This window comes from Polyodon spathula, chromosome 19 (assembly GCF_017654505.1).
Source record: "Polyodon spathula isolate WHYD16114869_AA chromosome 19, ASM1765450v1, whole genome shotgun sequence".
NCBI lineage: Eukaryota > Metazoa > Chordata > Actinopteri > Acipenseriformes > Polyodontidae > Polyodon > Polyodon spathula.
In genome coordinates, this window is record NC_054552.1 from 21818184 (window position 1) to 21841661 (window position 23478).

The 23478-nt window shown below is 38.0% G+C and overlaps 2 protein-coding genes across 5 annotated transcripts; one reads left to right on the top strand and one right to left on the bottom strand.

Moving 5' to 3' along the window:
* Positions 1 to 2077: 2077 nt before the first annotated feature.
* Positions 2078 to 6620, bottom strand: LOC121294946 (solute carrier family 25 member 44-like). Of its 4 annotated transcripts, XM_041219184.1 has the most exons (5): positions 6126 to 6270; positions 5394 to 5434; positions 4259 to 4931; positions 3129 to 3256; positions 2078 to 2320 (listed from the first exon to the last, which is right to left on the bottom strand). In XM_041219184.1, exons 3-5 carry the CDS (start codon positions 4887 to 4889, stop codon positions 2129 to 2131), a joined length of 951 nt encoding a protein of 316 aa, XP_041075118.1. In that variant the 5' UTR covers positions 4890 to 4931; positions 5394 to 5434; positions 6126 to 6270; the 3' UTR covers positions 2078 to 2128. The 4 variants fall into 4 exon arrangements, with proteins under 4 accessions (XP_041075118.1, XP_041075119.1, XP_041075117.1 ...); XM_041219185.1 differs by lacking the exons at positions 5394 to 5434; positions 6126 to 6270 and adding an exon at positions 6532 to 6620; XM_041219183.1 differs by lacking the exon at positions 5394 to 5434.
* A 36-nt stretch (positions 6621 to 6656) lies between these two features.
* LOC121294945 (iron-responsive element-binding protein 2-like) lies at positions 6657 to 23275 on the top strand. Its single transcript, XM_041219181.1, has 22 exons — positions 6657 to 6757; positions 12093 to 12188; positions 12311 to 12476; positions 12567 to 12704; positions 13009 to 13230; positions 13406 to 13475; positions 13815 to 13998; positions 14345 to 14484; positions 14566 to 14737; positions 14949 to 15049; positions 15643 to 15759; positions 16149 to 16308; positions 16759 to 16894; positions 17321 to 17405; positions 18394 to 18550; positions 19000 to 19124; positions 19216 to 19320; positions 19683 to 19825; positions 19918 to 20065; positions 20555 to 20677; positions 20976 to 21161; positions 21532 to 23275. The coding sequence occupies exons 1-22, from the start codon at positions 6733 to 6735 to the stop codon at positions 21655 to 21657; spliced, it is 2925 nt and encodes a 974-aa protein (XP_041075115.1). The 5' UTR covers positions 6657 to 6732; the 3' UTR covers positions 21658 to 23275.
* The last annotated feature ends 203 nt before the right edge of the window (positions 23276 to 23478 follow it).

The following is a 23478-nucleotide window of genomic DNA, read 5'->3' on the forward strand; positions in this document are numbered from 1 at the left end:
ATTATATATTGTCATTATATAAAGCCATAAATATTTGTGAGCCTTTTATGCATTTTTTACGTTAAAAAATAAAAATAAGTTGTAAACGTTTTTTGCACGAGTATCAAATTCCACCAACAGTACATACTTTGCATATTGCAACAGGTGGCCAACATTTATGGAGCAAAATAGGCTTTATAGACGTGATTCGGCAGATACTTATGGCTTTACAGTGTATACGCTAAAATGTCTCGAGTTAAAGCTTTAGTAGGTTTCAATATTTCAATTAAGTACCAGGAGAAACCTATTAGTGCAGTACAGTAAGTGTAGGGTATGTGGGCAGTGTCAGTCTGTGATGTGTTGTGTATCAAATCACACAATTCTGCCCAAAGTGGCCCTTCTATGGAAAACACTTTTGCTGTACCATACACTCCTATCATATAGTGACACAGGTGGGCATATAATGGTAGTACTTCTGTTTGTACACTAGCTTTATATTTTACAGGAATATTCAGACTTATTTTTCATCAATTTCCGTATTTCCACCCATCATTTAAAATGCCTAAATTTTGCACTTTTATAGTGCACAAAGAAACTGGAATGCAACATGCATTAGATTTACGATTTTATTACCATGTAATTGTGACAAAAGTATTTCACATTACAATACATGCTTTCACCAAAACCCCTAATAAACATTAGAGTAGTTACTTAAATAAACCCTAACCCTATCTGTGGACCATTACAAGTATTCACAACTGACGTGAGCTGTAAAAAGTGCTTAGTCTATATGAAGGAAAGTAAGGAAGTCAATTGACAATCTCCTATTTCGTATACATCACACAATAATGGTATTTAAAACAGGTTCCTTAAAAGTAACAACAATTACATTGTTTAGAATCTCACTGGTATCTATTGCCCCACCTAGTGACCAACATAAGTACTGCTAAAACACAACAAAATGTTGACAGGTGAGCTTTTATAAGTGTGTGCATACATATATCAAATTATTATTTCTCTTGAATGCTAAATTGTGCATTTAAGGGGTTCAGAGAAAGCTACTGCTACAGAATATTGTTTTATTCTAGAGGTGACACTCCAGTATTTGAATGGAAAGTAAAGGTTGTGATTTGGAGTGCTTGGGCTCAAAAAGGCCATATTTAAATGGTTGGATTCACATACCTCAATGAGCAATAATCTTGGACAACCTGATGTTACTGTGGTCACTGTAGTCTGAGGTCTATGAAACCAGCTCATATTAATTCTTCAGCAACATATAAAGAATATAAATACACAATAGTGCAACTAGCACTGCAAATTGCACTGATGTGCGCTGGCGAATGATTATGCTCCTCTATTTTGGGGGAACCCTTTGTTATCAACATGTGTTACTGTGCCTGTTAATTCCCTCAGAATTGTGGAATTGTATACACATGTTCAGATCAATCCTACAAGGTATTGTTAAGTTATAAGGATAATAAGTTTTCAAAGAAACACAAACTACAAAATCACTATATGCACAGCAGCTCATACACATAATTAAGCCATTTAAAATGAACACATCTGGTAGGTTTTGTTTTTACTGATTTTCCTCCCAGTATTAAAATGCAGCTTTTAAACTAGTTTGATGTTAATATTTTGGGGGTAATGTGTTTTTTTACTTCAACTTGCCCTCTGCTTTTGCGATGGGTGGAGGGGAGGGAGTATTTACAATAGATTTATACAAATATGTAATTATGGTTTTCAGGAATCAATAACTGGTAAAGAATACACATTCTAAAAACTATTTTTTTGTTATTTATCCATTTGGAGTGTCCAATTTACCAGACAAAAGCTTAATAATAATGTATTGAAATATACTTTGATTGTGAGATCCTTTAAAAAAAAATTTAAAGAAAACTTTAAAAAGTGTCCATTCCATTTAACTCCAGTATTCTGGATGCAATGCAACAGGGTTAAAACTAATTCCAGTTGCATAAACTACATTTATTTTTAATGTCAACCTCTCTTAAAAACAATTTTAAAGTTTCTACTTCTTCTATTACAAGGCAACAAAATTAAAAGGCCAGCATACATAAAAAGGGTGTTTGTGCACAGAGAATATGGAATCGTTTTTGCTTTCTTTCTGCCTTTCCTCCTCTTACAGTCTCTACCAATGTCTGGAATCCACAAGCTCAGGGCGGAGGCTCATTTTCTTCAGGGTTTCGTACCCAACCGCCATGACGATGGCTGTAGGTGTGGAGGAGATGATCCGGGCTGACAGCCCCTTAGTCATGCCCCACATCCCTTCTTCTGCTATGAGCTGCTTGAATGTCTCAATCACAGATGATCTGCCTTCAACCTGACAAACACACATGCTTATTAGTAATACAATCACATCAAAAGATGTTCTGTATTAACAAAGGCTATTACCTGACCAGTCCATGATGAAAAATGTCAGTTCTTTAATTGTTTCAATGGGTTGCAGGGGCTTTGCTACTTAATGCAATCATTTTCAGTGTATTTTTTGTTATACATTTGCAAGCTAAGGAAAATAGCAGCAAATGAAACTGGTGTCAATTATACCTAATTATTTTCTACTGTTGTCTTTGGATACCAGTATCTTCATCCTACTCAACTGCAGCATGTCATCAGCACAACTGGTCAGAAGCTGGTCAGTGGTAAAACCTGTTGTATAATACGTTTCATGGTGTTCCAATGAAGAACACTAGTCAGATATGTAGTTTAAAAGGTGAGTTATTTATTACAGTATTTTATAAGGCACTGAAAATTCCTTTTTGAGTTTAATCATAACTGGATAAGCGGTTCTTCAGCATATTCTAAAATGTAAGTGACACAGTCAGGCAGACAGCCTCCCTATAACCTGAGAATGTCCTTAGCAAGTTTCATTATCTGTTTACATCGGGATTCCTTCCTGAGGAATAGGAAAAGATGATAGCTACGATTAACGTATTTCCTTGGAAAACAGCAGGAAACAAGTTTACGTCTGCAACTAATATTTTTAATGGATAAAATAAGCCATTTCTGGTTCACAGATTTAACATCAAATGCAACATGAACCAAGTTTGTACAGTACCCAGCTCTGTAACTGTACAGTACATCTTTACAGCATGTCATGTTGAGGCACTATTCCTACAGTAGGGGATTACCTGCACTCTGGCTCTCACTACGTCCATAGGGTTTGTGATTGTAGACGCTGTTGTGGCTGCCATAGGACCAGCCATGGCTTGAAGGAGGAGGTGTGGGCAGTTAGTGGGTGCCAAGTTGGACAGCTGCTCTGTGAACAGAACACACAAGTGTTAAACCAGGAGTGGAATGGCCCTCTAGGACCATGAGTGGACACCCCTGCCTTAAACTGTAATGCAGGGAAGTAAGTCATAGGCTGAGAAATGCTGTTTAACTCAATTCCATATCCCAGGCAAATGGTTGACATGCCTGTACTGTACATAGATATAGGTCACACTTTCGATTTTTAACTTGAGAACCATGTATTTATTTGTGTTGAAAGTTGGTAAGGACATTCTTCAGCAAAAGATAAGAGAGAATCTGGGTGATAGCAAGCATCTCCGGTCCGTCTGCACCTCACATTTCCACTTTTACAAACCGCGAGAGAACAGCTTATCCGTTTGTGATAAAACCTAGTAAGGAGGTTCAGTTACTTGTCAGCCTCTGCATATGGTAAATGTAGGTCAAAATACTGACAGATCTAATCTACAACTGTGTGGGGCTATATGTTACCAACATTTCCACAAAAACATATTGAATGCCAGTAATGTATACCCTATTATAAACTTCATCACATAAGATTACCTTGTATAAAAACACCATATCCTACATTGCCGCCTTTTGCATTTTGTGTACAGTAGAAACATGTTTGTTTACTTACATTGTGTTGTAGGGTTTAGCGACACACTACAGTACCCTCCAATAAATACATGGTAGTTTTTTGGGGGGGGTTTGTATACACGACATGTATTTACACACTAAATGACCAGAATGACTCTGTAGATGTTGTAAGTGGAAGTTCTGATCAAACAATAATTATTTTAAACACACATTACATTTTATTGTACAACGAAACGCCCATAACTTAATCACACCTGAAATAATACCACCAGTACTGTAAAAGATCTAATGACAAATGTGTCTATTTAAATGCCACTGGTAGTCACTTTATTGAAAGCTTTGTCCACACAACTCAGAATTGTACGAAGTGTTTAAAGTTCAGGGTGTATTGTATTTTAAGAGATGCTATCACCCACAAAAAGGATGAACTTACCTGCATAGAAGTGGTAGAAAGGCCACCACACAGCACTATTGGGGATGTATGTTAACAGCGAGGCCACATACCCTCTGTAGAATCCCCTAAAGCCGTCGGTTGTGAATATCTGAATGATAATATGCCTCGTCTGTCCGAATGTCATTTTGTGCTTTGCAGGTTGTACCCCTTTGGCGTTCACTTTAAATCGGCCCATGTCGCCTCCCTGTCCCTGCATCATGAGGTGCTGCGAGACCACGTCAATAGGAACTGTGATGCTCTGAGCCACGAGGGACGCAGACCCACCTGCCACAAGAGATTTCACAGTATTGTTTGATGTGTAAGTGGACACATACTTCCTAACCAGTTCATAGGTGGTGATGTAAGCCTGACCGGATATCAACGTGAGCGTGTTGACCAGGAATCCCCTGTAAAGTCCGCGGACACCCTCTGAACTCAAGATTTTAAAGAAAGCATCGAAGGTACCGCTGTACAGACTCTTCCCTTTCTGCACCTGAAGCCGGGTCCGGATCAGTGTGGCCGGGTACACACCTGCCCGGATGGTCATAGTCATAAACACCCCGAAGGAGTAGAACTTTTTCTTGTCCAAGTCTTCCCATTCTATGATTTGAACGTTGCGCTTCTCCTGCATTCTTGGCCCCTACAGCTCTTGACATCAGATTTGTGTTATGAACTGCCAGAGGGAAACAAGCAAGACAAATCAAATCTTTCCATTGCGATCAAAAGGTGTATAAAACATACGTCCCACAAAGAACAATAAGCAAATACTTTCATTTCTCACAACGACAACAATTGTAATGTCTTCTATGACAACGCCATTACAAAGCAGCACACACAAACACAGTAAAAAAAAATTATCAAGTTTGGCGTTTTTGTCTCTAGGGGTGTGAATGGTTAGTTTAAACATTGGCCAAGCATTAAACATTACAAATATTGTCTACATGTTTAAACTGCAGTCAAGAAACATACAGATCAACTGTAAATGTTAGTGTTAAAGTTTGATTTTAACAGTTGTTTGTGTGCAGTGTAAGAATGTTTTCCATGTTCAAGATTTAGGCTTATTCAACATGTTCTCCATACATATGTAGTCACGAATTTATGATTTCAGATGGTTCTGCTTTTTCTCTATTGCTACCTTACTGGCTGCCATCTTGCTTGCAGTTCTGTATTTGCTTTCTGGATTAAAAAAAAAAAAAAAGCATGGGATAGTGTGCCCTTTGAACTCTGTTGACCACATTAGTACATTAACTTTGTAATAGTGCAGTGGGTCTGACGGACAACAGAACTTGCCCTGTTTGACCTAATGAATAATTGACAGGATAATTACATTTACTACTGTGTCCGTTGGGCCCTAATCAATAGTTTAATACTATTATGACCATCTGCCTTACTGTTCATTAATGATTAAACATCCCATTTGAGCAAAGGACTGTTTTAACAAGGCCAGTTTCTTGAGTGGTCTAGAACATGAGCAGAGAGCTGTAGTGTGCAGGTTCTCAACTCACCCCGCAAAAACGAATTATTACTGATGACTGACGTTCAAGTCTGACAAGCACACCGTCATGCAGTTACAAAACGATGTCCTTGCTTACATTATTAAGTTCATTCATATCCCATCCCCCTATCGATTCTTCTGTTGTGTTGTGATAAACACTGTTTGTACACGTTCGTCTCCTGTTGTGTTAATCTGAAATGATGAGGTGACTTTACTACTCCACCGATATTAATATATTAGATATATATATAATATATATATATATAATATAATATATATATATGTAAGTATGCCTGCCTACAGTTTCTGCGCCGTCCCACAACGCTGTGCCTACCTCAGTAAAAGAAAAACAAAGGGAAATGCTACATTTACCGTATTCAATATCTTCAAGAATCCGTTTGCATGGCTGCTTATTTTAAAATATACCACAACAATGTTTGAAAGCACTGGCCTAGAAAATGATCACAGAGCCCCAACCATACATTGACCGGACGAGGGTCCGCCCGGTAGTCATGCTGCTGTCAGTCAGCCAATAAAAGCTCAAGGATACCATGACACCCACGAGGGTGAAAGGTCAGCATTACCAAACATCTATAATCATTCTGAATTTAAAGTATTTGACACCGAAAAAAATGAGATCAATCCAAACACATCTGTGACAATGTTAAAATACATTTATACAGTCAGAGTTAAATGTTGGTCAGCGGGAAAAGTGTTAAGTCAACCGTTTTGTTGGTTCTGTAACCAAGCTGTTTTCCTGTTCACGTTTTTATCTTACCTTAGAATGATGTATGACATTGTGACCACTGTGGTTTAATTACATGTATATTCCAACATGTTTGTAAATGTTTTTACAGTATTTCTTATTGCTTGCTCGTGGTGTCCCGCTGCAGAGAGCACGGTGTGCGCTGATTGGTCGGGAGGCAGGGAGGTGTTGCTATGGGGGAGAGAGGAGTTCGTGTCTTGTTCAGATTCCGTCATGGCGCTCGCTGTAGAAGCTTCAGGTAAGGGGCCTCAGCGAAATAAAATAACACTGATACCGTAGTTTACTAAGGCTTAACACGCGTTTAGGGATGTATATATATATATATATATATATATATATATATATATATATATATATATATATATATATATATCTATAATGATTGCATATCAAATTGGTTAGGTGGCCTTTGTCTTTTTTTTGTTTGTTATGAAAAAGTAATTTGAATTCCGTCTTTTTTCATCCTTGACAAACCGGAAAATGAAGGGGGGTTGTTAGTGTCACTGTTGTTTTAGCTTTTGATTAAAAATCATTAAAGTAAACACACATTTCCCGGTTTCACTGTTACAGTCTATGCAATTCAAAAGTAACATAACTGTAGTCCAGGCCATAATCTTTCTTGGGGGGGGGGGGGGGGGGGGGGGGGGGGAGTACTGGTGTTGACAGCTGACTGGCTGTTTTTTTTAAACTGCTGTGTGTGTATTCTTTTGTGTTGTTGACAGTCGATTATATTTAAGGGTTTAATTGAGAATGAAATTATGTATTTTTTTTACCATAACCTCACGTGGACATTCTGCGCATACATCTGTATTGCAGTAGAACATACTTTAATCAGTTGAGCGTGTGCTGAATTGTAGAGACTTTTATCGACTCTTTTCTCGATTGTCTGTGCTAGCTTTGATGTATTATGATAAAACGGTACACAACACGAATATAACTGCAGTTTGAAATTATAGCGTTGTCTATAATGTTATTATCTTTCCACAGCACGCACTAGTGGTGTGCAATGTATCGGATAACAAAGATAAAGCAAGGGTGGATCTCCACTCTTTAGAAACCATTTTAGGCGTTTGCATAAACTTAAATTGTGGTGTTGCGTAATCCTGTACCCAGTCTACTACAACATAAGTCTTTGATGCCAGCTAGTATCTCTTATTTTATTCAGAATGAAGATGTTGTTAACTGGGCTAGTGGTTTACATTCACCAAAGCTAGCACCTCCACACAGCACAGTACTGCAACTTGCAGCTGTAGATGATGTACATTTCAATTATATAAATATATATGTATTATACTGATGCATGAAACAACTATTTTTTTTTTTACGTGGAAGGAATAACGTTTTTAAATATATGAATACTTTTTTTTTTTAAATCCGTTTCATTTACAACCCACTTGCTGTGCCGTCAGTGTCACATTTGATCTTTATAGTGTGCAGTACAACTTCTATTTTGCAGTTACAGCAGAAATATAGAATTGCAGAAATGTAAAACGGTGGGTCAAAAAACAAATAAGAGAATGCATATTTAATTTAAGAAAACTATGTCTTACAGTAATTTATTTTTAGTACAATATAATATAGTTGAACAGTTTTCAAGTTTTATATCTGAGGAGGAGCAGTGCTCCAGATAATATTTTGGGTCATTGAGTTTACCTATTGTAAAGTGGGACTTTAGCCTCTCCAGCGGTGTCAGCTGTGGCGTGCCTTCTCCTGTTCCTGCTGCAGGCCTCTGCTGTGTTGTGAGTTTTGATTTTGTTTGCCGCTGCAGGTCCTGCCCCGTTTTCATCACCAGGTTGACTGTCCTTGTGGTAACACCCACAGCATTGACTTTCTCCACTATAGAGGACCATATGGCCTCTTTAGTATAATAACTGATGTTGGCTGAGGTTTTTCAAAATAACTCAATTTCATGCTGAGTGACCTCAGGTTTGGCCCTCGTACAACCCCATGTGCCGCAAGACTCCCTTTACTGCAATTACAAGCCAAAATTATACATTTTCATGTAAGCAATGCAGTAGCTTGCCAAAGTCCCCATGTTCCCACAGCACTTTTAAGCACTTGCTGTTGTGAAGCAAAGCCACTCTTAAGCACTGCAAGCTGCCTAGTGCGTAGGGCAGATCCCGAGGGAAACTTTGCTTCATAGGCAGAATGGCGAGTTTCGTAGTGTCTGAATATTGAACTGGAATCGACGGTGCTTCCTTGCAAATAATAAAAAAATCCAACTCCCAGCTCTCTTGAACAGCCCTGCCTTCATCACCAGTCTTTTGCTTTTTGGCATTTCCTTCATGGCTTTCTGAAGTAGCTGGTAATCTTTTCCACCTGAACTTGTGCGACAGGGCAGGGAACCCTTTGCTTGAGAAATGTGTGTTTGTGGCAAGGAGAGGGTTAAAATCTCCCTGCTACACTAAATTGTTAAATTATTTTATTGTTTAATTATCACCTGCACCTGGCTACCATTGTAAATTAGAGCCAGGTGCAGGGTATTTAAAGGAAGCAGACAGTGCTCAGGGCTGCTGTGTGAAGAAGCCCGCTTGATTGTGTGCTCAAGCATATGCAACTTCAAAGGTACTGTGTAAAGCCTTTTTGTGTTATTTGTAAAAACTGTGTTATTGCTTGAGTAGAGCTAGGTGTTTATTTTTGTTTTGTTTATTTAATTTGTAGTATTAAAAATAGAGCCTAAATGCTTAGAAAAACTAAATTTCTTGTGTCGGGGGTCATTTTTAAAGGGGCAAGAACCCAAGTAGAAGCAGCTCGGTCACACTTGTAACAAATCGATCCATTTATTTTATCTTTTTTCTTTAAAACTATGTTACAACAACAGAGAAGAATTCACTCTCTAACACAGTAAATTATTCACTTTTTAAAGAAACACTGTATGTTCACGTTTTGATTTTCTGTTCATCAGTGAAAGAGCATTAACGATAGCTCCGGAACTGTGTTAACTGTCTGGTAAAGTACAAACAAAAACACAACACTCACGATTTCTGGCAACAATCCACTTTTGTTGTCCTTCTGGTTCTACTCACTACAAACCAAATGTGAAGGAACAGATTACGATTATCCATCCCACTTATATGCCATCACGCATGACGCCTTTGTAAACGAATGCAGCTGCCTTTGCAATCTGCGACTGCTGCATTGTTTCCCTTCCAGGTCAATACGTTCTTGCAACGGAGTCTCACCTTCTTCCAGACTGACTGACTTCCTGACCCTGGGAAAGAACTGTCCAAAAAAGTGTGTGACTGCTGCATTGTTTCCCTTCCAGGTCAATACGTTCTTGCAATGGAGTCTCACCTTTTTCCAGACTGACTGACTTCACGACCCGGGGAAAGAACTGTCCGAAAAAAAAAAAGTGTGACTGCTGCATTGTTTCCCGTCCAAAAAAACCATCCTCACTTAGTACCCTCACAGATCGTGAGGAAGGTTTACAACCAAGGTTCATTGTATTTCTGTCACAGAGATTTATTTTTTCGGATGGGCGAGGGCGCTTCAGGGAGATGCGTTGTGGGCTGCGGGTTGCCCACCACTACTTTAAAGTGTGTTTCAAAACTCTTTTCAAAATGTGCATGTCCTTACTTTGTCACCCATGTGAGTAACATGTATTTTGGGTGAGTTAAATGTAACATTACCATAAAGTCATGAGTACTTTCATAATACTGCATATACTTTAATGATAACTTATGGGGTATGCAATGACTACAGCCTTACATTTTAGCTATAATGTTACTTTGAACTGCTGTACAAAAAGTTGGTCTTGCAATAAAACAACAATTATTTTTATTTGCATTATTGACCACAAGCAATATGGCTGTGAAGCAAATAAACACTGAAACAGAATTCCAGTGTTGCAGATGGAATATACTTAACAAAGGGCCTTCACTCATATACTGTATATTGATAAAGATATGATAATATTCTATTATTGATTGTCGTGCTATAGCAATATAAAGCATTTCGGCTCCTCAAACATAGAATATTGGGTTTATTATGTAGATTTACCTCCCCAAAATTCAGTTGACAGGTAGATACATTGGTTGGTTAGGTTGTAATGGTTTGCTATCTGGGGTGCCAGGTAAATATTTAAGTCAAGTTACCCCTACTACACCCTATTTTACCCCTGGGAAAAATCACAACTACAAAATTAGGACAACTTCCTGACCCCCACAAAAGAAAATGAAAGAAGGAAGCTGATATTGCACCGTAACATTTATTGAACCAATTCCCCACACGCTCAGCAGCTATAATCAAATTACCCACCCCCACACAAGTAAATATACATATATATTCTAGTTCATAGAAAACATTCTTTCCCAGCAATTAATGTTTCTAAAGGTCATGGATAATTTATCTGCGCATTTTCTTTGCTGTATGGACACTGACTGCTAAATACGGGCAGTAAGATGGTGCTGAGAAATCCAGAATCACAAATCCAGTCGTTCTTCACCAGTCACAAACACACATTGCAAGTGAGTGGATTCAGCCATATGGGTTTTTTATTTTATTTATTTTTTTAAAGCAAATAGTGGTAAGTAAACACGTAACTCATTGTTTTCATTTTAAGCTGACCTTGGGTAACCCATGATTGACTCAAAAAAGGCTTTAATATTTAACTAAGACCGGGAATATCTGTCGGTGATCCCAAGAGATCCAGCATCTTTTAGACTTGGAATTGCTACAAATAAACAATGGATGTGAATTGCGTTTATTGACCTAATAATCTAAACAGAAAGGTGACCAGTGGCCATTAGTAGACGTTTCGTCCCTTGCTGGGGATGATATCCCATGTGGAGGGCTTGTATGCAGGGTTACACTTCAAAGCTTTTTGCATGTACCTGAAGGAACGTTTATCCATTGTTATGAAACTTGGCATTAACGTTGGTTATTGTAAAGATCAGAAACTGGGGATGTATGGGGGTGTCGCTGTACCTTCATCCACCCGCCTGTCTATGTTACACTTACGTATCTAAAGAATTGCTTATCAAATGTGATTCAATATTTCAGTACTAATTCTTATTCTATACTGTGCCATACGTGCTGTTGTCGTCATGGTCAATAACTTCAGCCTACTGAGGAGTTTCATTTTTAATTTCCAGCTGTGGCTGGGGATGTGTGTTACTGACATGCTGCTTTTCTTTTGGTCAGTTTAGAGCGCCTGTAATGTGGGAGCCTGGCACTGGCTACAGAGAGGCTAGAAGCTGTTAGGCGCCACGAGTTTTGTAATTGCAACTTACCTGTTCAGTCCTGAATATGTACTGCCATTCAGTCCTTGGCCTTCCAAGTTGAGATTGAAAATTGTGGCAAACTGTGTGGTGGTTGATGTGGAGGGATGTTTAAAGACCTACGTGAGTTGTTGTGAATTAGCTGCTCAAAGACAGACTCTTGCTATTCCTGTATTGAACGTGATTTATTTTTAAAAGTTTTTTTTTTCATAGGATATTGACAACTCTTTCAGTCCAGTGTACAATACACTTGAGATTTACAGTCACTCAGTGTTATCCAAAGCGGTTGTTGGAACTTACTGTTTGTGGAAGTATTATTTAAGTAAGTTTCTGTTTGCTGTTTTTGTTTTTCAGAGCACCCTTTCCAAGATTTAATTGAAATACTCAAAAGTGAAAAGAATGAAGACAAGAAGTTTTTTAGTCCTCAGAAGCTTAATGACCCCAGATATGGTAGGTACAGTAAACAAAAGAAAAGCTGTCAATTGTACTGCTTTCTTTTTTTTACTTTAAGAAATTATAAAATTGATTAAAGCTTTGCAATATATTTATCCATGTCATTTTTTTTCTGGCAGAGTCCTTGCCTTTTTCAATCCGTGTGCTGCTTGAAGCAGCCATCCGGAAGTGTGATGGTTTCTATGTAAAGAAGGAGGATGTCTTGAACATTCTCAACTGGAAGCAACAGCAGAACAATGCAGAAGTGCCCTTCTCTCCTGCTCGTATTCTCCTTCAGGATTTCACGTGAGTTTTGCCGTGTAATAATAGATCTGAACTGGGAGGATGCGGCCCTCTAGTTTAAAATGTGGGTGATGACATGTTTGTTTTTTTTAGGGGTATTCCAGCACTGGTAGATTTTGCTGCCATGAGAGATGCAGTGATGAGACTCGGAGGGGATCCTTATCAGGTTAACCCTCTGTGCCCAACTGATCTCATTGTAGACCATTCATTGCAAATCGACTTCAGTAAATGGTAATGTAATAATTTTTTGTGTGTGATGTATTTCTAATGTTTTTCATCCATTCTCTGCTCAGCTGCTTTTATTAAATACTTTGTATTCAGTGATATTATCTATACAATCCTCAAGTAATGTTTTACATATGAAAAGTTTTCAGCTTATCTATGCACGATTTCCTTTTTGCATAATCACAGCATGAAAGGATGTTCCATGCATCCTGTGCAAGCAATTGGCAGGACATTTGTGTACTGGCCTACTGTACTGACCCTCTGCATGTGCTGTGCTATTATGTCTGTTAAATATGTTGCTCTGTAACAGTGCAATTCAGAATGCCCCAAACCCTGGAGGAGGTGAGAAGCAGGGATCAGCTGCCAAGTCTTCTCCTGCCAAATCACAGCCACGCAGCTCCCAGTGTGGAGGACAGGGGGGCTGTAAAGGATCATGTAATGAAGAGCCAAGCACAAAAACGCCAGGAAGGGCTGCTGTCCAGATTGAAAACTCACCAGTACTCTGCCCTTTCCATCTTCAGCCTGTGTCTGAGTATGATCACTGCTTCCTACATTTACATTGGCTTTAGTTTTAATAGCTTTTCATAAATCCAATTTTTTTTTCCTTTGTTTTAAAATTTATTACAGGCCAGGCATTTACACTGTAGACGCTCATTTTATGTGTTTCAATAGATTTGTATTTAATTCAATTTTTGTCTTTATCAAAGGCCAGAAACAGCATTAAAGAGCCAAGATGCTGAATTCAACAGGAATAAAGAAAGGCTACAGTTTTTTAAGGTATATTAATTAACTAATTACATGGTATTTTTTCTTTGCACCCTCATGGACTATTTATAGTACAGGGCTTGAAAGTGTGCAAGATTTCAGGGTTAAGTTTCCGCCATTATTTTTGTATAAAATCGGCTGTTTATTCGATTGTACATAAATGCAAACTCTGAGGATAGGTTTGCTAGGTGTAATGTCAACAGAAATAAAAGTAGGAGCAGTTGTACTTAAAGTTGTGATTTATACAGAAGTTCTTCTTAAAACACCTTCAATACAATGTAGTATAGTACATATCTGTGCTAGTAAGGTTTGAAGTTAACAACTAATGTTTCACTTTCATTCTTCCCACAGTGGTGCTCTAAAGTCTTTAAAAATGTGACGGTGATACCCCCTGAGACTGGGGTTGTGCACCAGGTGAATCTAGAGTACTTGTCCCACATTGTGCGTGATGATGGTGGCTTTTTGTACCCTGATAGTGTGGTGGGTACAGACTCGCATACCACTATGATTAACGGCCTTGGAATATTAGGATGGGGTAGGTATCATTTAAAACTTTTTTTTTTTTTTTCTGATTGAATATATGTAAAAATAAAGTTCTAGAATTGAGTTGCTAACTTCAGATTAATTTAGTGTTTCCCCCATTCCTAGCATTTTCCCATTTGCCAAATTCATAACTTGGCTTGTATTTTACTTCTTGCTTACAAATCCTGGCTCATTCCTGGCAATACCTTGTGTTTGGGCATTGACAATAAAGACATTTTGCAAGCACACTTTCCCACAAGCATTATAGTACAGAGACCCGAATTATAGTGTTGACCCTGGGTACGAGCCCTCCTGTAATAAGCAAATGCTTGCTGCTAACATTTTCTCCTCTATTTTAGGGGTTGGAGGTATTGAATCAGAAGCTGTTATGCTGGGCCAGCCTGTCTCTTTGACGTTGCCCCAGGTGGTTGGGTGCAAGCTTGTTGGATCCATAAGCACACTTGCCACATCAATAGATATTGTCTTGGGCATTACTAAGGTAGGGAGATTATTGTGATATTAGATCTTAGTTCTTTTTCATTTTTTTCTGGTCTTCATACATTTTACTTTCTATTTCCAGCACCTTAGACAAGCAGGAATTGCTGGTAAATTTGTGGAGTTCTTTGGGCCAGGGGTTTCGCAGCTGTCTGCCGGAGACAGGACTACAATTGCCAACATGTGTCCTGAGTACAGTGCCACTGTGAGCTTTTTCCCAGTCGATGATGTTACACTTAAGCACCTAAAACAGACAAGTAAGAAACCAATCATTAAATGAACAAAATCTAAGTATGTTTTTGTAAACCTGTGGTCAATACTTTGTGGCTATCTCCTTAAACCAGTTCAGATGTCCCCAGGCATGCATGCTTTTAACAGACTTCATTGAAAGCCCTGAACCTTTTGTCTGTTTTAGATTTAGTAAGAAATTTGTACTGCAGTTAATTTTATTTTATCTCTTTGTTTTAGACTTTGATGAAGAGAAACTTGATATAATAGAAGCCTATCTTAAAGCTGTGAAATTGTTCAGACGTTACCAGAATCCCTCAGAAGATCCGGAATATTCACAGGTGAGGGTTTTGGTTTTTAGAAGGAAATTGGTTTTATTTGGATTTATCGCACTGAAGAGTAAGGAAGAAATGCCCTGGTTGTGAGTTTGCATAGTAAATGCAAAGATCTATGTCTGTGTATAGTTGGTTTTGCACTTTTCACTGCTGGCTTTGTGTCATTGAATGCAAACTGGGTGTGCCTGGTGATTCCCTAATGACCAGCATACATGACGAGACATGTTCTTAAATCTTTTTCCAGATTATCGTTCCTGTTATACCGTCCAAAAAATGAATGTACATTTTAATAATTAATTGAGTTATTGTTTCCTGGAATAATGGCTTGGACATACCTGTATAAGACTTAGGCAGTGTGATAAAACATTGTGAAAGCATGGTACAACATAGTAAAGTGTATAGAGGGATGGTAAAGCATATTAAACATGAGGGAATTTTTATGCAACAAAATATAGCTCCGGTTTACAATTCCAGGTTCAAAGAACAAATCCATTGTAGATCTATGTACTTAACATCAATAATCATGTTTAAGTCTTTAAGACGGTGTATTGTCTTGAAAAAATACCAGGTATCAATGAATGGACTCAATTCTCTTTTAGGTTATAGAAATAAATCTAAGCTCAATCATTCCGCATGTGAGCGGTCCTAAGAGACCCCAGGACAGGGTAGCAGTGACTGACACAAAGAAGGATTTTCAGAAGTGCTTAAAGGAAAAGGTAAGCGGAGCTTGGTTTGTACTGTACTTGTACAGTGTCATTTGGAAGTGCTTTACTTCAGTGCTGCACTTCCCATTGAGGGAACGCATCCAAAACAGGTGAGTTGCTTCTGGGAGTTTGAGTCCTTGTTTGTTTTTAAATTTAAAAAAAAATCACTTACTCACAGAAACTGGACTCATTGACTCGCATTTGAGTATCAATCGCTGACTTACCTTTGACTGATGTGTTTTAATTATTATAATGTTCTTCGATAACGCTTAAAGTAAATTACCGTTAAATATAATTCACGTTTACCATAATGTTAATGATCTAAAACTCTTCTGTATTAATTCACCCCAAGGCATATTTTACTAATGTATTTAATTGGCTAATTCTGCATTTATTTTCAGATTGGTTTCAAGGGGTTTCACATTCCTGCTGAAAAACAAAACGAAGTTATTCCTTTTATGCACAAAGGAACAGAGTATAAACTTGCCCATGGTTCTGTTGTAGTAGCTGCAGTGATCAGCTGTACAAACAACTGCAATCCATCTGTCATGCTTGCTGCAGGTGAGAGTCAATGGTTTAAATATTCCCTGATGACATACAGTAGGATACTGTGCTTGCACTTTCAATACCAATTTAAGAAAACATTTGAGAGATAGGACTATATATTTAAAACATATCTGGCCCCCGTTTCCCATGGTTATATATCACATTTGCCCATTACTCTGATTTTACTGTAAACTGTTCACAGATATTCCAGGATTCTCTTCTCCAAGTTGAAGGAGTCTCATGCAGTACAAATTATTGGTTTGACAATGCTGCTGTTGCTTTCCTTAAATGTCTGGGTTATTTAAAGCTCCTTTACCTCCAGCCTAATATGGCTGCTTCTACATTCTACTTGTATGTAGAAGCCAGTTTTTTGAAGATCACATTAATTATTACATTGGGACTGCTTTGTTTAGCCACAGGTACCTGTTTTGAAGGGGATGACAGTTATTCTTGTGTTTGTTTCAGGTCTATTAGCTAAAAAGGCAGTGGAGGCAGGCCTGGGTGTTCAGCCTTACATAAGGACAAGTCTGTCGCCTGGAAGTGGAATGGTTACACACTACATTAGTGCCAGTGGTGTTTTACCTTACCTCAGTCAGCTGGGGTAGGTAGTGGCTTTTGCTACAGAGACTACAGGGAGTAATGATCTGTGGAATCCAAATGCCTAGTTTAGTGGTTCTTCAGAGTTTATCCCTAAAATATTGGGGCTGTTTCTTGTTTTATTTATCCTCCTGTATGGGGGGTGTATAGTGGTGGTATGCTTCCTTTATGAATGCTACACTGTTGGCTAGCTCTTGAAAACCATTCTTCTAATTTGAATGAGACTTGGTACTGGCATTCTTGATGATATTGTAATTTCACATTCTTTTGAAATAATTCAGATTTTTGTTAAGTTCAGTTTTTGGTGGGGATAAGATTTTTGCAAATGCACTTTTTTTTTAATGAATTATGTTTTGGATAGTACCTTGTTTATCTGCAGTACAATTTCTCTCAATTTCCTTTTTTATTTTTATTTTTATTTTTTTTACAGGTTCGAGGTTATTGGTTATGGATGTGAAACCTGCGTTGGAAATACTGCTCCTCTTCCAGAGGCTGTTGTAGATGCTATTAAACAGGTGAAGCTTTTAAACATATTTCAAACTTATTGTTCAGGTAGCAAATGGGCAGTAACACTAAAACTCATCTTGTACAAGATACACAGAATACATTTTCATAACTTGTATGAGCTTTCAGTGTCAGTGGTTTTCCATTCTCTTGAAGATATGCAAATACAGTGCACTGTGTTTATAAGAATTGCATCTGTCCTGGGCGTTTAGATTCTTAAAAGCGGACCAATAGGATTACTGTGTTGCAGAATCAAACTTAGTATGAGAATGATAAGAGCTTGTTCCCTGACTCGTCCTCAGCCACTTTGTCGCATTACAGTTAACAAAAGCTTGCCATCAGCAATTTAAATACAGTATACAGATGTCAATGGTGCTCAGTCACTGAGGACAATACATTCAAAACAAGTCCTTGTGGGTAAGCAGCTTGTTATATGATCACGATTATGTTTACTCAAGGCTGCAGAATCCTATTTTACTACAGTATACTTGAGAGTTGATTGTCTCGTGAGGGTGCCTAGTTTAACTCTGTATACGTCATTGCACCTGATCAAGTGCCATATTGCATGTAGTCAGTTTGCCCCAGAATGATTCTTTATGAGCGGATTGCTTGATTCTTGAAAGCTAAGTATTTTTACATTGTATTATAGGAATGATTTTGTCCCAGTGGTTTTAATCACTATATGCGGTTGATTCTTCAAAACAGAGTGCACTGTATTTCAAATACAACTCTATTGAAGCCAATCACTTCCAGGTGTATGTGCTGTTGTTTAACATGAACTGGGAGCAGCTAGACCAATGGGGTGAGTTTGAACTACAGCACAGAGAGTGATTAGGACCCAGAAAGCAGCAGAAGCCTTCCATCTATATTGCTGCATTTAAAATATCTGCATGTTTTTGTCAATAATGCAGTAAACTGCCAAAACAGTGTTTTAATATCCCTCTTTGTCGGTTATGTCTTCTTTTAATACAAAATCTGGTTCTTGTGCTTTCCTTGCAGGGTGATTTAGTAGCATGTGGAGTGCTGTCTGGCAACCGGAACTTTGAGGGGCGTCTGTGTGACTGTGTCCGTGCCAACTACCTCGCCTCGCCACCACTAGTGGTAGCTTATGCCATAGCTGGCACTGTTAGTATAGACTTTGAAACTGAACCCTTAGGTAAGTGCTGTTATGTTAAGCATTAGTTTGAATAATTGTGCTAATGCTAAATATTTACTTCTTAAAACAAACACACTTTTTATATGGAGAAAATTATTTTAAATCAATTTTATTGATAAATTTTCTAGTTAAACTAAAACTAACACTATTGGTTTAAAGAGAATACAGCATACTGCTTTAATTAGAAAACTGGATATATTAGTCTCAATCCATAGTAGTCAATTGCTAGGTTTCCCCTCATAACATCATTCACTTTAAAAATCAACATAGTATTCATAACATAACCAAAAATACTGGAATTGGAACTAGTGTTTCAATTGCGTTTGTGTGACTAGTCTGCATCAACTTTTTTTTATACCGTAATGTGGCACTGTGTTGGTATTGAGCACAATGTGGAACGAATGGTTGCAGAATCATTCAGGTGTGTTTTTTTTTTTTTTTTCTTTCAGGTGTAAATTCAGAAGGCAGAGCAGTGTATTTGCGTGATATCTGGCCCACCCGTGACGAGCTACAGCAGGCTGAAGAGCAGAAGGTTATCCCGTCCATGTTTAAACAACTGAAAGATAGAATAGAGGTCAGCGATAGACAAAGCTGTCTGGGTCTTTATCACATCTAAGACGTTCGAGTTGTGTAAACTGACTTTTGCATTTGTATTTCATTTACAGAAAGAAAACAAACGATGGAATAGTCTTGAAGCTCCAGAATCTGTTTTGTTCCCATGGGACCCCAAATCTACGTATATTCGGTGTCCTTCGTTTTTTCATAAACTTGTAAGTGGTGGTGTTGTTATTATAATTATGCTGCAAACACAGTGGAACACAATATTTGTGCCGTTTTTGCCACTGAGCACATTTTGTTTGTTTAAATATGTGAATGAATATTTGTCCCAGCATTAATTAATATGATAGTCTTCAAGAAGTGCCACATCATTATAATTGTGTAGACTTGAAGAGTTTTGTGTAGTGTCTAATATTTATGCATTGTATTTTGTTTCACTTGTCTCTATTGTATATGATTGTATTGAGGTTTATACCTGGTGTGCTTTATTTAAATTCTGCTGTAAGCCTGATGTTGTCATTCTTATTATAACATTATGAAATGGCTAAAATGCTATAAAAAAAACATTTTTCAGACCAAAGAGCCTGTGTGCCCTCAGTCCATCGAGAATGCCCATGTCTTGCTGTTTTTGGGAGATGTGGTTACGACGGATCACATTTCACCCGCTGGAAGTATTGCCCGGGTCAGTGCTGCTGCTAAATACCTGATAAGCAAACGGTAAGAAAATGGCTGGGTATATGTTTTATACATTATCATGTAGGCTTGATCAACACTTTGGTAATAACACTTTCTCGAATTATCTCTTTCAGACTCACACCTCGAGAATTCAACTCGTACGGAGCTCGGAGGGGAAACGATGCGGTGATGACACGGGGTACATTTGCCAGCATCAAGTTGTACAACCGGTTTATTGGAAAAACAGCACCGAAAACTGTGCACATACCATCAGGGCAAACCGTAAGTGTGCTTGCACTGTGTTTCTTTAACACTTTGTGTTGGATGTGTTTTTTTTTTGTTTGTTTTTTTGTTTGCCTTGCCTCCCAGGAAGTTTGTTACTTCTTTACTTCCTTTTCATTTCACCCCATGTCTTCTCCAGATGAAATGACCCAGGGAGTGCACTGCTAACACACCCCATTTTAGCTACAAATACTTTTGACTAACCATTAGGCTCACCCCACCGCACAGATCCATTTCAGTTTACTAGTACACTGCTGCTCTTTCCTTTGTGTCAACACCATTACTCATGCAAATTATAATTGGTTAAATGGATTGAGTCTTCTGTAATAGGAAGACATGAGGGGGTTGCCTGATGATACTATCATCCACACTAGTTAACCAGTATCAGACAGTGTCTATGGGAACCTGCTAACTTTTGTGTGTGGTGCTCCCTGTAGTTTTTTTTTTTAAGTAATCCTGTGATTTGACTGCAATTTCCCTTTGCTGTAGCTGGACGTGTATGAGGCAGCAGACAGGTATCAGAGGGAGGGGATCCAGCTGATTATTCTGGCAGGAAAGCAGTACGGCTCTGGAAACTCTCGAGATTGGGCTGCCAAAGGACCTTATCTACTGGTAAGTTGTTTATGCTCATTGCAAGGCTCGTGCTTTCACAATTGTTCTTAAACAGTTAGAGAGAGAAAACGGTTTAATTTAGTAGAAAGTTTTTGTTAAATAATTTCATACAAAATCATTTTAAATAGATTTTGGAGGACATTTTCTTTAGTCTAAATCATACCTCCTAATCTGTATGCAATGTTTATTAAACATCTTTGTCCCTGATGAAGGAATTTAAAAAGGAATGCATTGTTTGGCTTGTTTCCCTTGTCAACAGTTTTGTTTCTCTGAGATTAGTGGTTTGTATTATTTTCAGGGTGTAAAGGCTGTGATTGCAGAGAGCTTTGAAAAGATGCACAAGAACCATCTGGTTGGGATTGGGATTGCTCCTCTTCAGTTCCTTGCAGGAGAAAATGCTGACACATTGGGACTTTCTGGCAAGGAGAAGTACACTTTAACAATCCCTGAAGACCTCTCACCACGACATGAACTGACTGTAAAGGTACGTAACCCCACATTCTATTAAATTCCAGGCCTTTTAGGCACTTTTTAAAGAGCAGCGGTAAGATTGAACTGTACTGATGTTCTTCCTGAGTATAAGCTCAGCTGCTCTAGTTCGAATTATAAGTGTATTTGCCAGGTTTTAATCCTGCCTGTTAACTTTAACCTAAATACACCTTATAGTGTGCATGGAGTGCTATAAAAAAATTGCATGCTGCAGTGAATTGAAAGTACACTACTTCCTTTGTCAAAAGAGCCTCTGTATTGAGTCATTAAAACATTCTAGGTTAAGAACTCAAACATTTTCTCATGGGTTTGTTGGAGGGTAGTTTGTAACTTACAGTTAACAAACTTTGTTTCTTTTGTTTCAGACAAGCACAGGAAAGACATTCAAGGTTCTTGCTCTTTTTGAAAATGAAATGGACATTGCATTTTTTAAGCATGGAGGGATCCTTAAGTATGTAGCGCGCAACATCTTGTTACAACAGTCGCTTTGATGTTAAGTACCACAGCCTTGAACAGCAACAAGCATGGTGTTGTCACTACTGAGTTAATAGTGAAGTTATGCAAATCATCGCGTGTTCTTCTAAATGCGTTTTCTTCTTGCCCTTTGTGTAAAGAACTATAGTGAGAAATATAAATAACTGCCATTGCTCAGCAGTCGATTCTGGGTGCTGTGCTCACAGTAAAACCTGGAATGGCTCAAACTGTTCTGCAATGGGAGCTTTATTTCCACTTCTGCTAGATAATCCTGACAAGCATAACTAAGTCATACTGTTGTGCTGGAAAGCAAATGTAAGCACGTATGACTGCCATTAACACAACGGAAAGGAGGAACATTGTCGTTGGCCATTGAAAAATGACCGTGCTCATGTATTTTTTTTCAGTAGTGTACTCTTTGATTGGTCTTACAATTTTGTATGGATGCTTTTTTGCACTTAACCAATTTTGTTTGTTTCTAAATGTACACTTGCCATTGAAGACAATTGACTAGCATCTGTATAATTAACAGAATGAGCTGAATAGACTAATTTCAAAAAGTGTGTCCAGTCATCTGTATTTGAGGGTGTATAAATTGAATCTTTTGGTGCATTCAAGTTTTTAAAGTCTTGCAAGTGACCTAAATGGTAGGCATAGAGCTGTAGTTTCATGTTTAGAATTGATGGCACTTAATAAATGAAAGAACCTGGTAACCATGTAACATTGCTGTCCTCTGATAAAGTGAGACTGATTTCAGTTGCTACTGAAGAGGTAAACAATCTAGTATGAGACCTGCTTATTATTACTGTAGTAGGTTTTGAAGTTGTAGCCATGCAGAGCTTGATATTAAAAGTATCCCATTTGTTTCCTTGTTGCCTTCCTACACTTTGTGTTTTTTTTAAATGTGACACCCTCTTTAGAATAAAGTATTTTGTTTTAATCCGCTGACTTAAACTCATTTGACATTCTGAAACTTTGAAAATACTAATGACTGTACTGCAATAATCACAGTGCTATGTTAGTGCTATAAAGACATGTTATGTCTTTATTTGAAAAAATATGGCTGATTTGGTCAACATGTATTCTGCCAGGATAAACCACAAGCAGTTTACTATACTAGGGAGTCCCCCTGGATTTCATCAACTACTTATTTTTAGGGATAATCTCGGGATAACCGTGGGTAGGTGTTTGAGGCAATTCTGTGCTTTACTGGTGAGATGCAGGTTGATCAAAGTGAACCCAGCATCTGGAACAATCATTTCATTTCTTGCATAATCATTAAAAAAAACATTAACAAAAGGTATTGATGGTAAACATGAATAACAGCAACCTTTATCCAGCCTTTAGCTTTATTATTGTGAGCATAGATCTTAAGTAACCTGGGTTCAATATGGGAAGCACACAGAGTAAACATTTGCTTCTATAATCTGTAAAAATGCCCAATTTTAAATAATACAATGGCTGTTAAACTATCATGTAATCATGTTAATGAAATAAATCGTCGATCTCAAGGAGGGTAAAGCAGAACCTCATAAACTACAAGGCATCTAATTCCTTAATGTAATGGAATGTTGAATTCATGTATTGAGTCTGATTGTGTTTCTTTGTCCCAATAAAAAGTTGCCTGGCAGTGTCTATTTCAGTTGTGTGCTGTGTGTCTGTTTACCTCTGTCCTGAGGAAGGTTAGGAGTCTGTCAGGCTGAAATGCCTTCATTAACTTCATGGACAAATGAAGAAGGCTCAACATTTTAGCATCTTTTTTACAAACGGTATTGTAAGTTTCAGTACCAACAAATTATTTTAGCATTAAGAAATGCAAGTACAGTATATATTTTGGC

Bases quoted from the DNA above. Each gene is read 5' to 3' on its own strand.
- LOC121294946 (XM_041219185.1), bottom strand. From the start codon at position 4,889: ATGCAGGAGAAGCGCAACGTTCAAATCATAGAATGGGAAGACTTGGAC. The intron at 3,257-4,258 runs GTAAGTTCATCC...TTCTGTTCACAG, and splicing joins TTTCTACCACTTCTATGCAG to AGCAGCTGTCCAACTTGGCA. The intron at 2,321-3,128 runs GTAATCCCCTAC...TGTGTTTGTCAG, and splicing joins TAGTGAGAGCCAGAGTGCAG to GTTGAAGGCAGATCATCTGT.
- LOC121294945 (XM_041219181.1), top strand. From the start codon at position 6,733: ATGGCGCTCGCTGTAGAAGCTTCAG. The intron at 6,758-12,092 runs GTAAGGGGCCTC...TTTGTTTTTCAG, and splicing joins GCTCGCTGTAGAAGCTTCAG to AGCACCCTTTCCAAGATTTA. The intron at 12,189-12,310 runs GTAGGTACAGTA...TTTTTCTGGCAG, and splicing joins GCTTAATGACCCCAGATATG to AGTCCTTGCCTTTTTCAATC.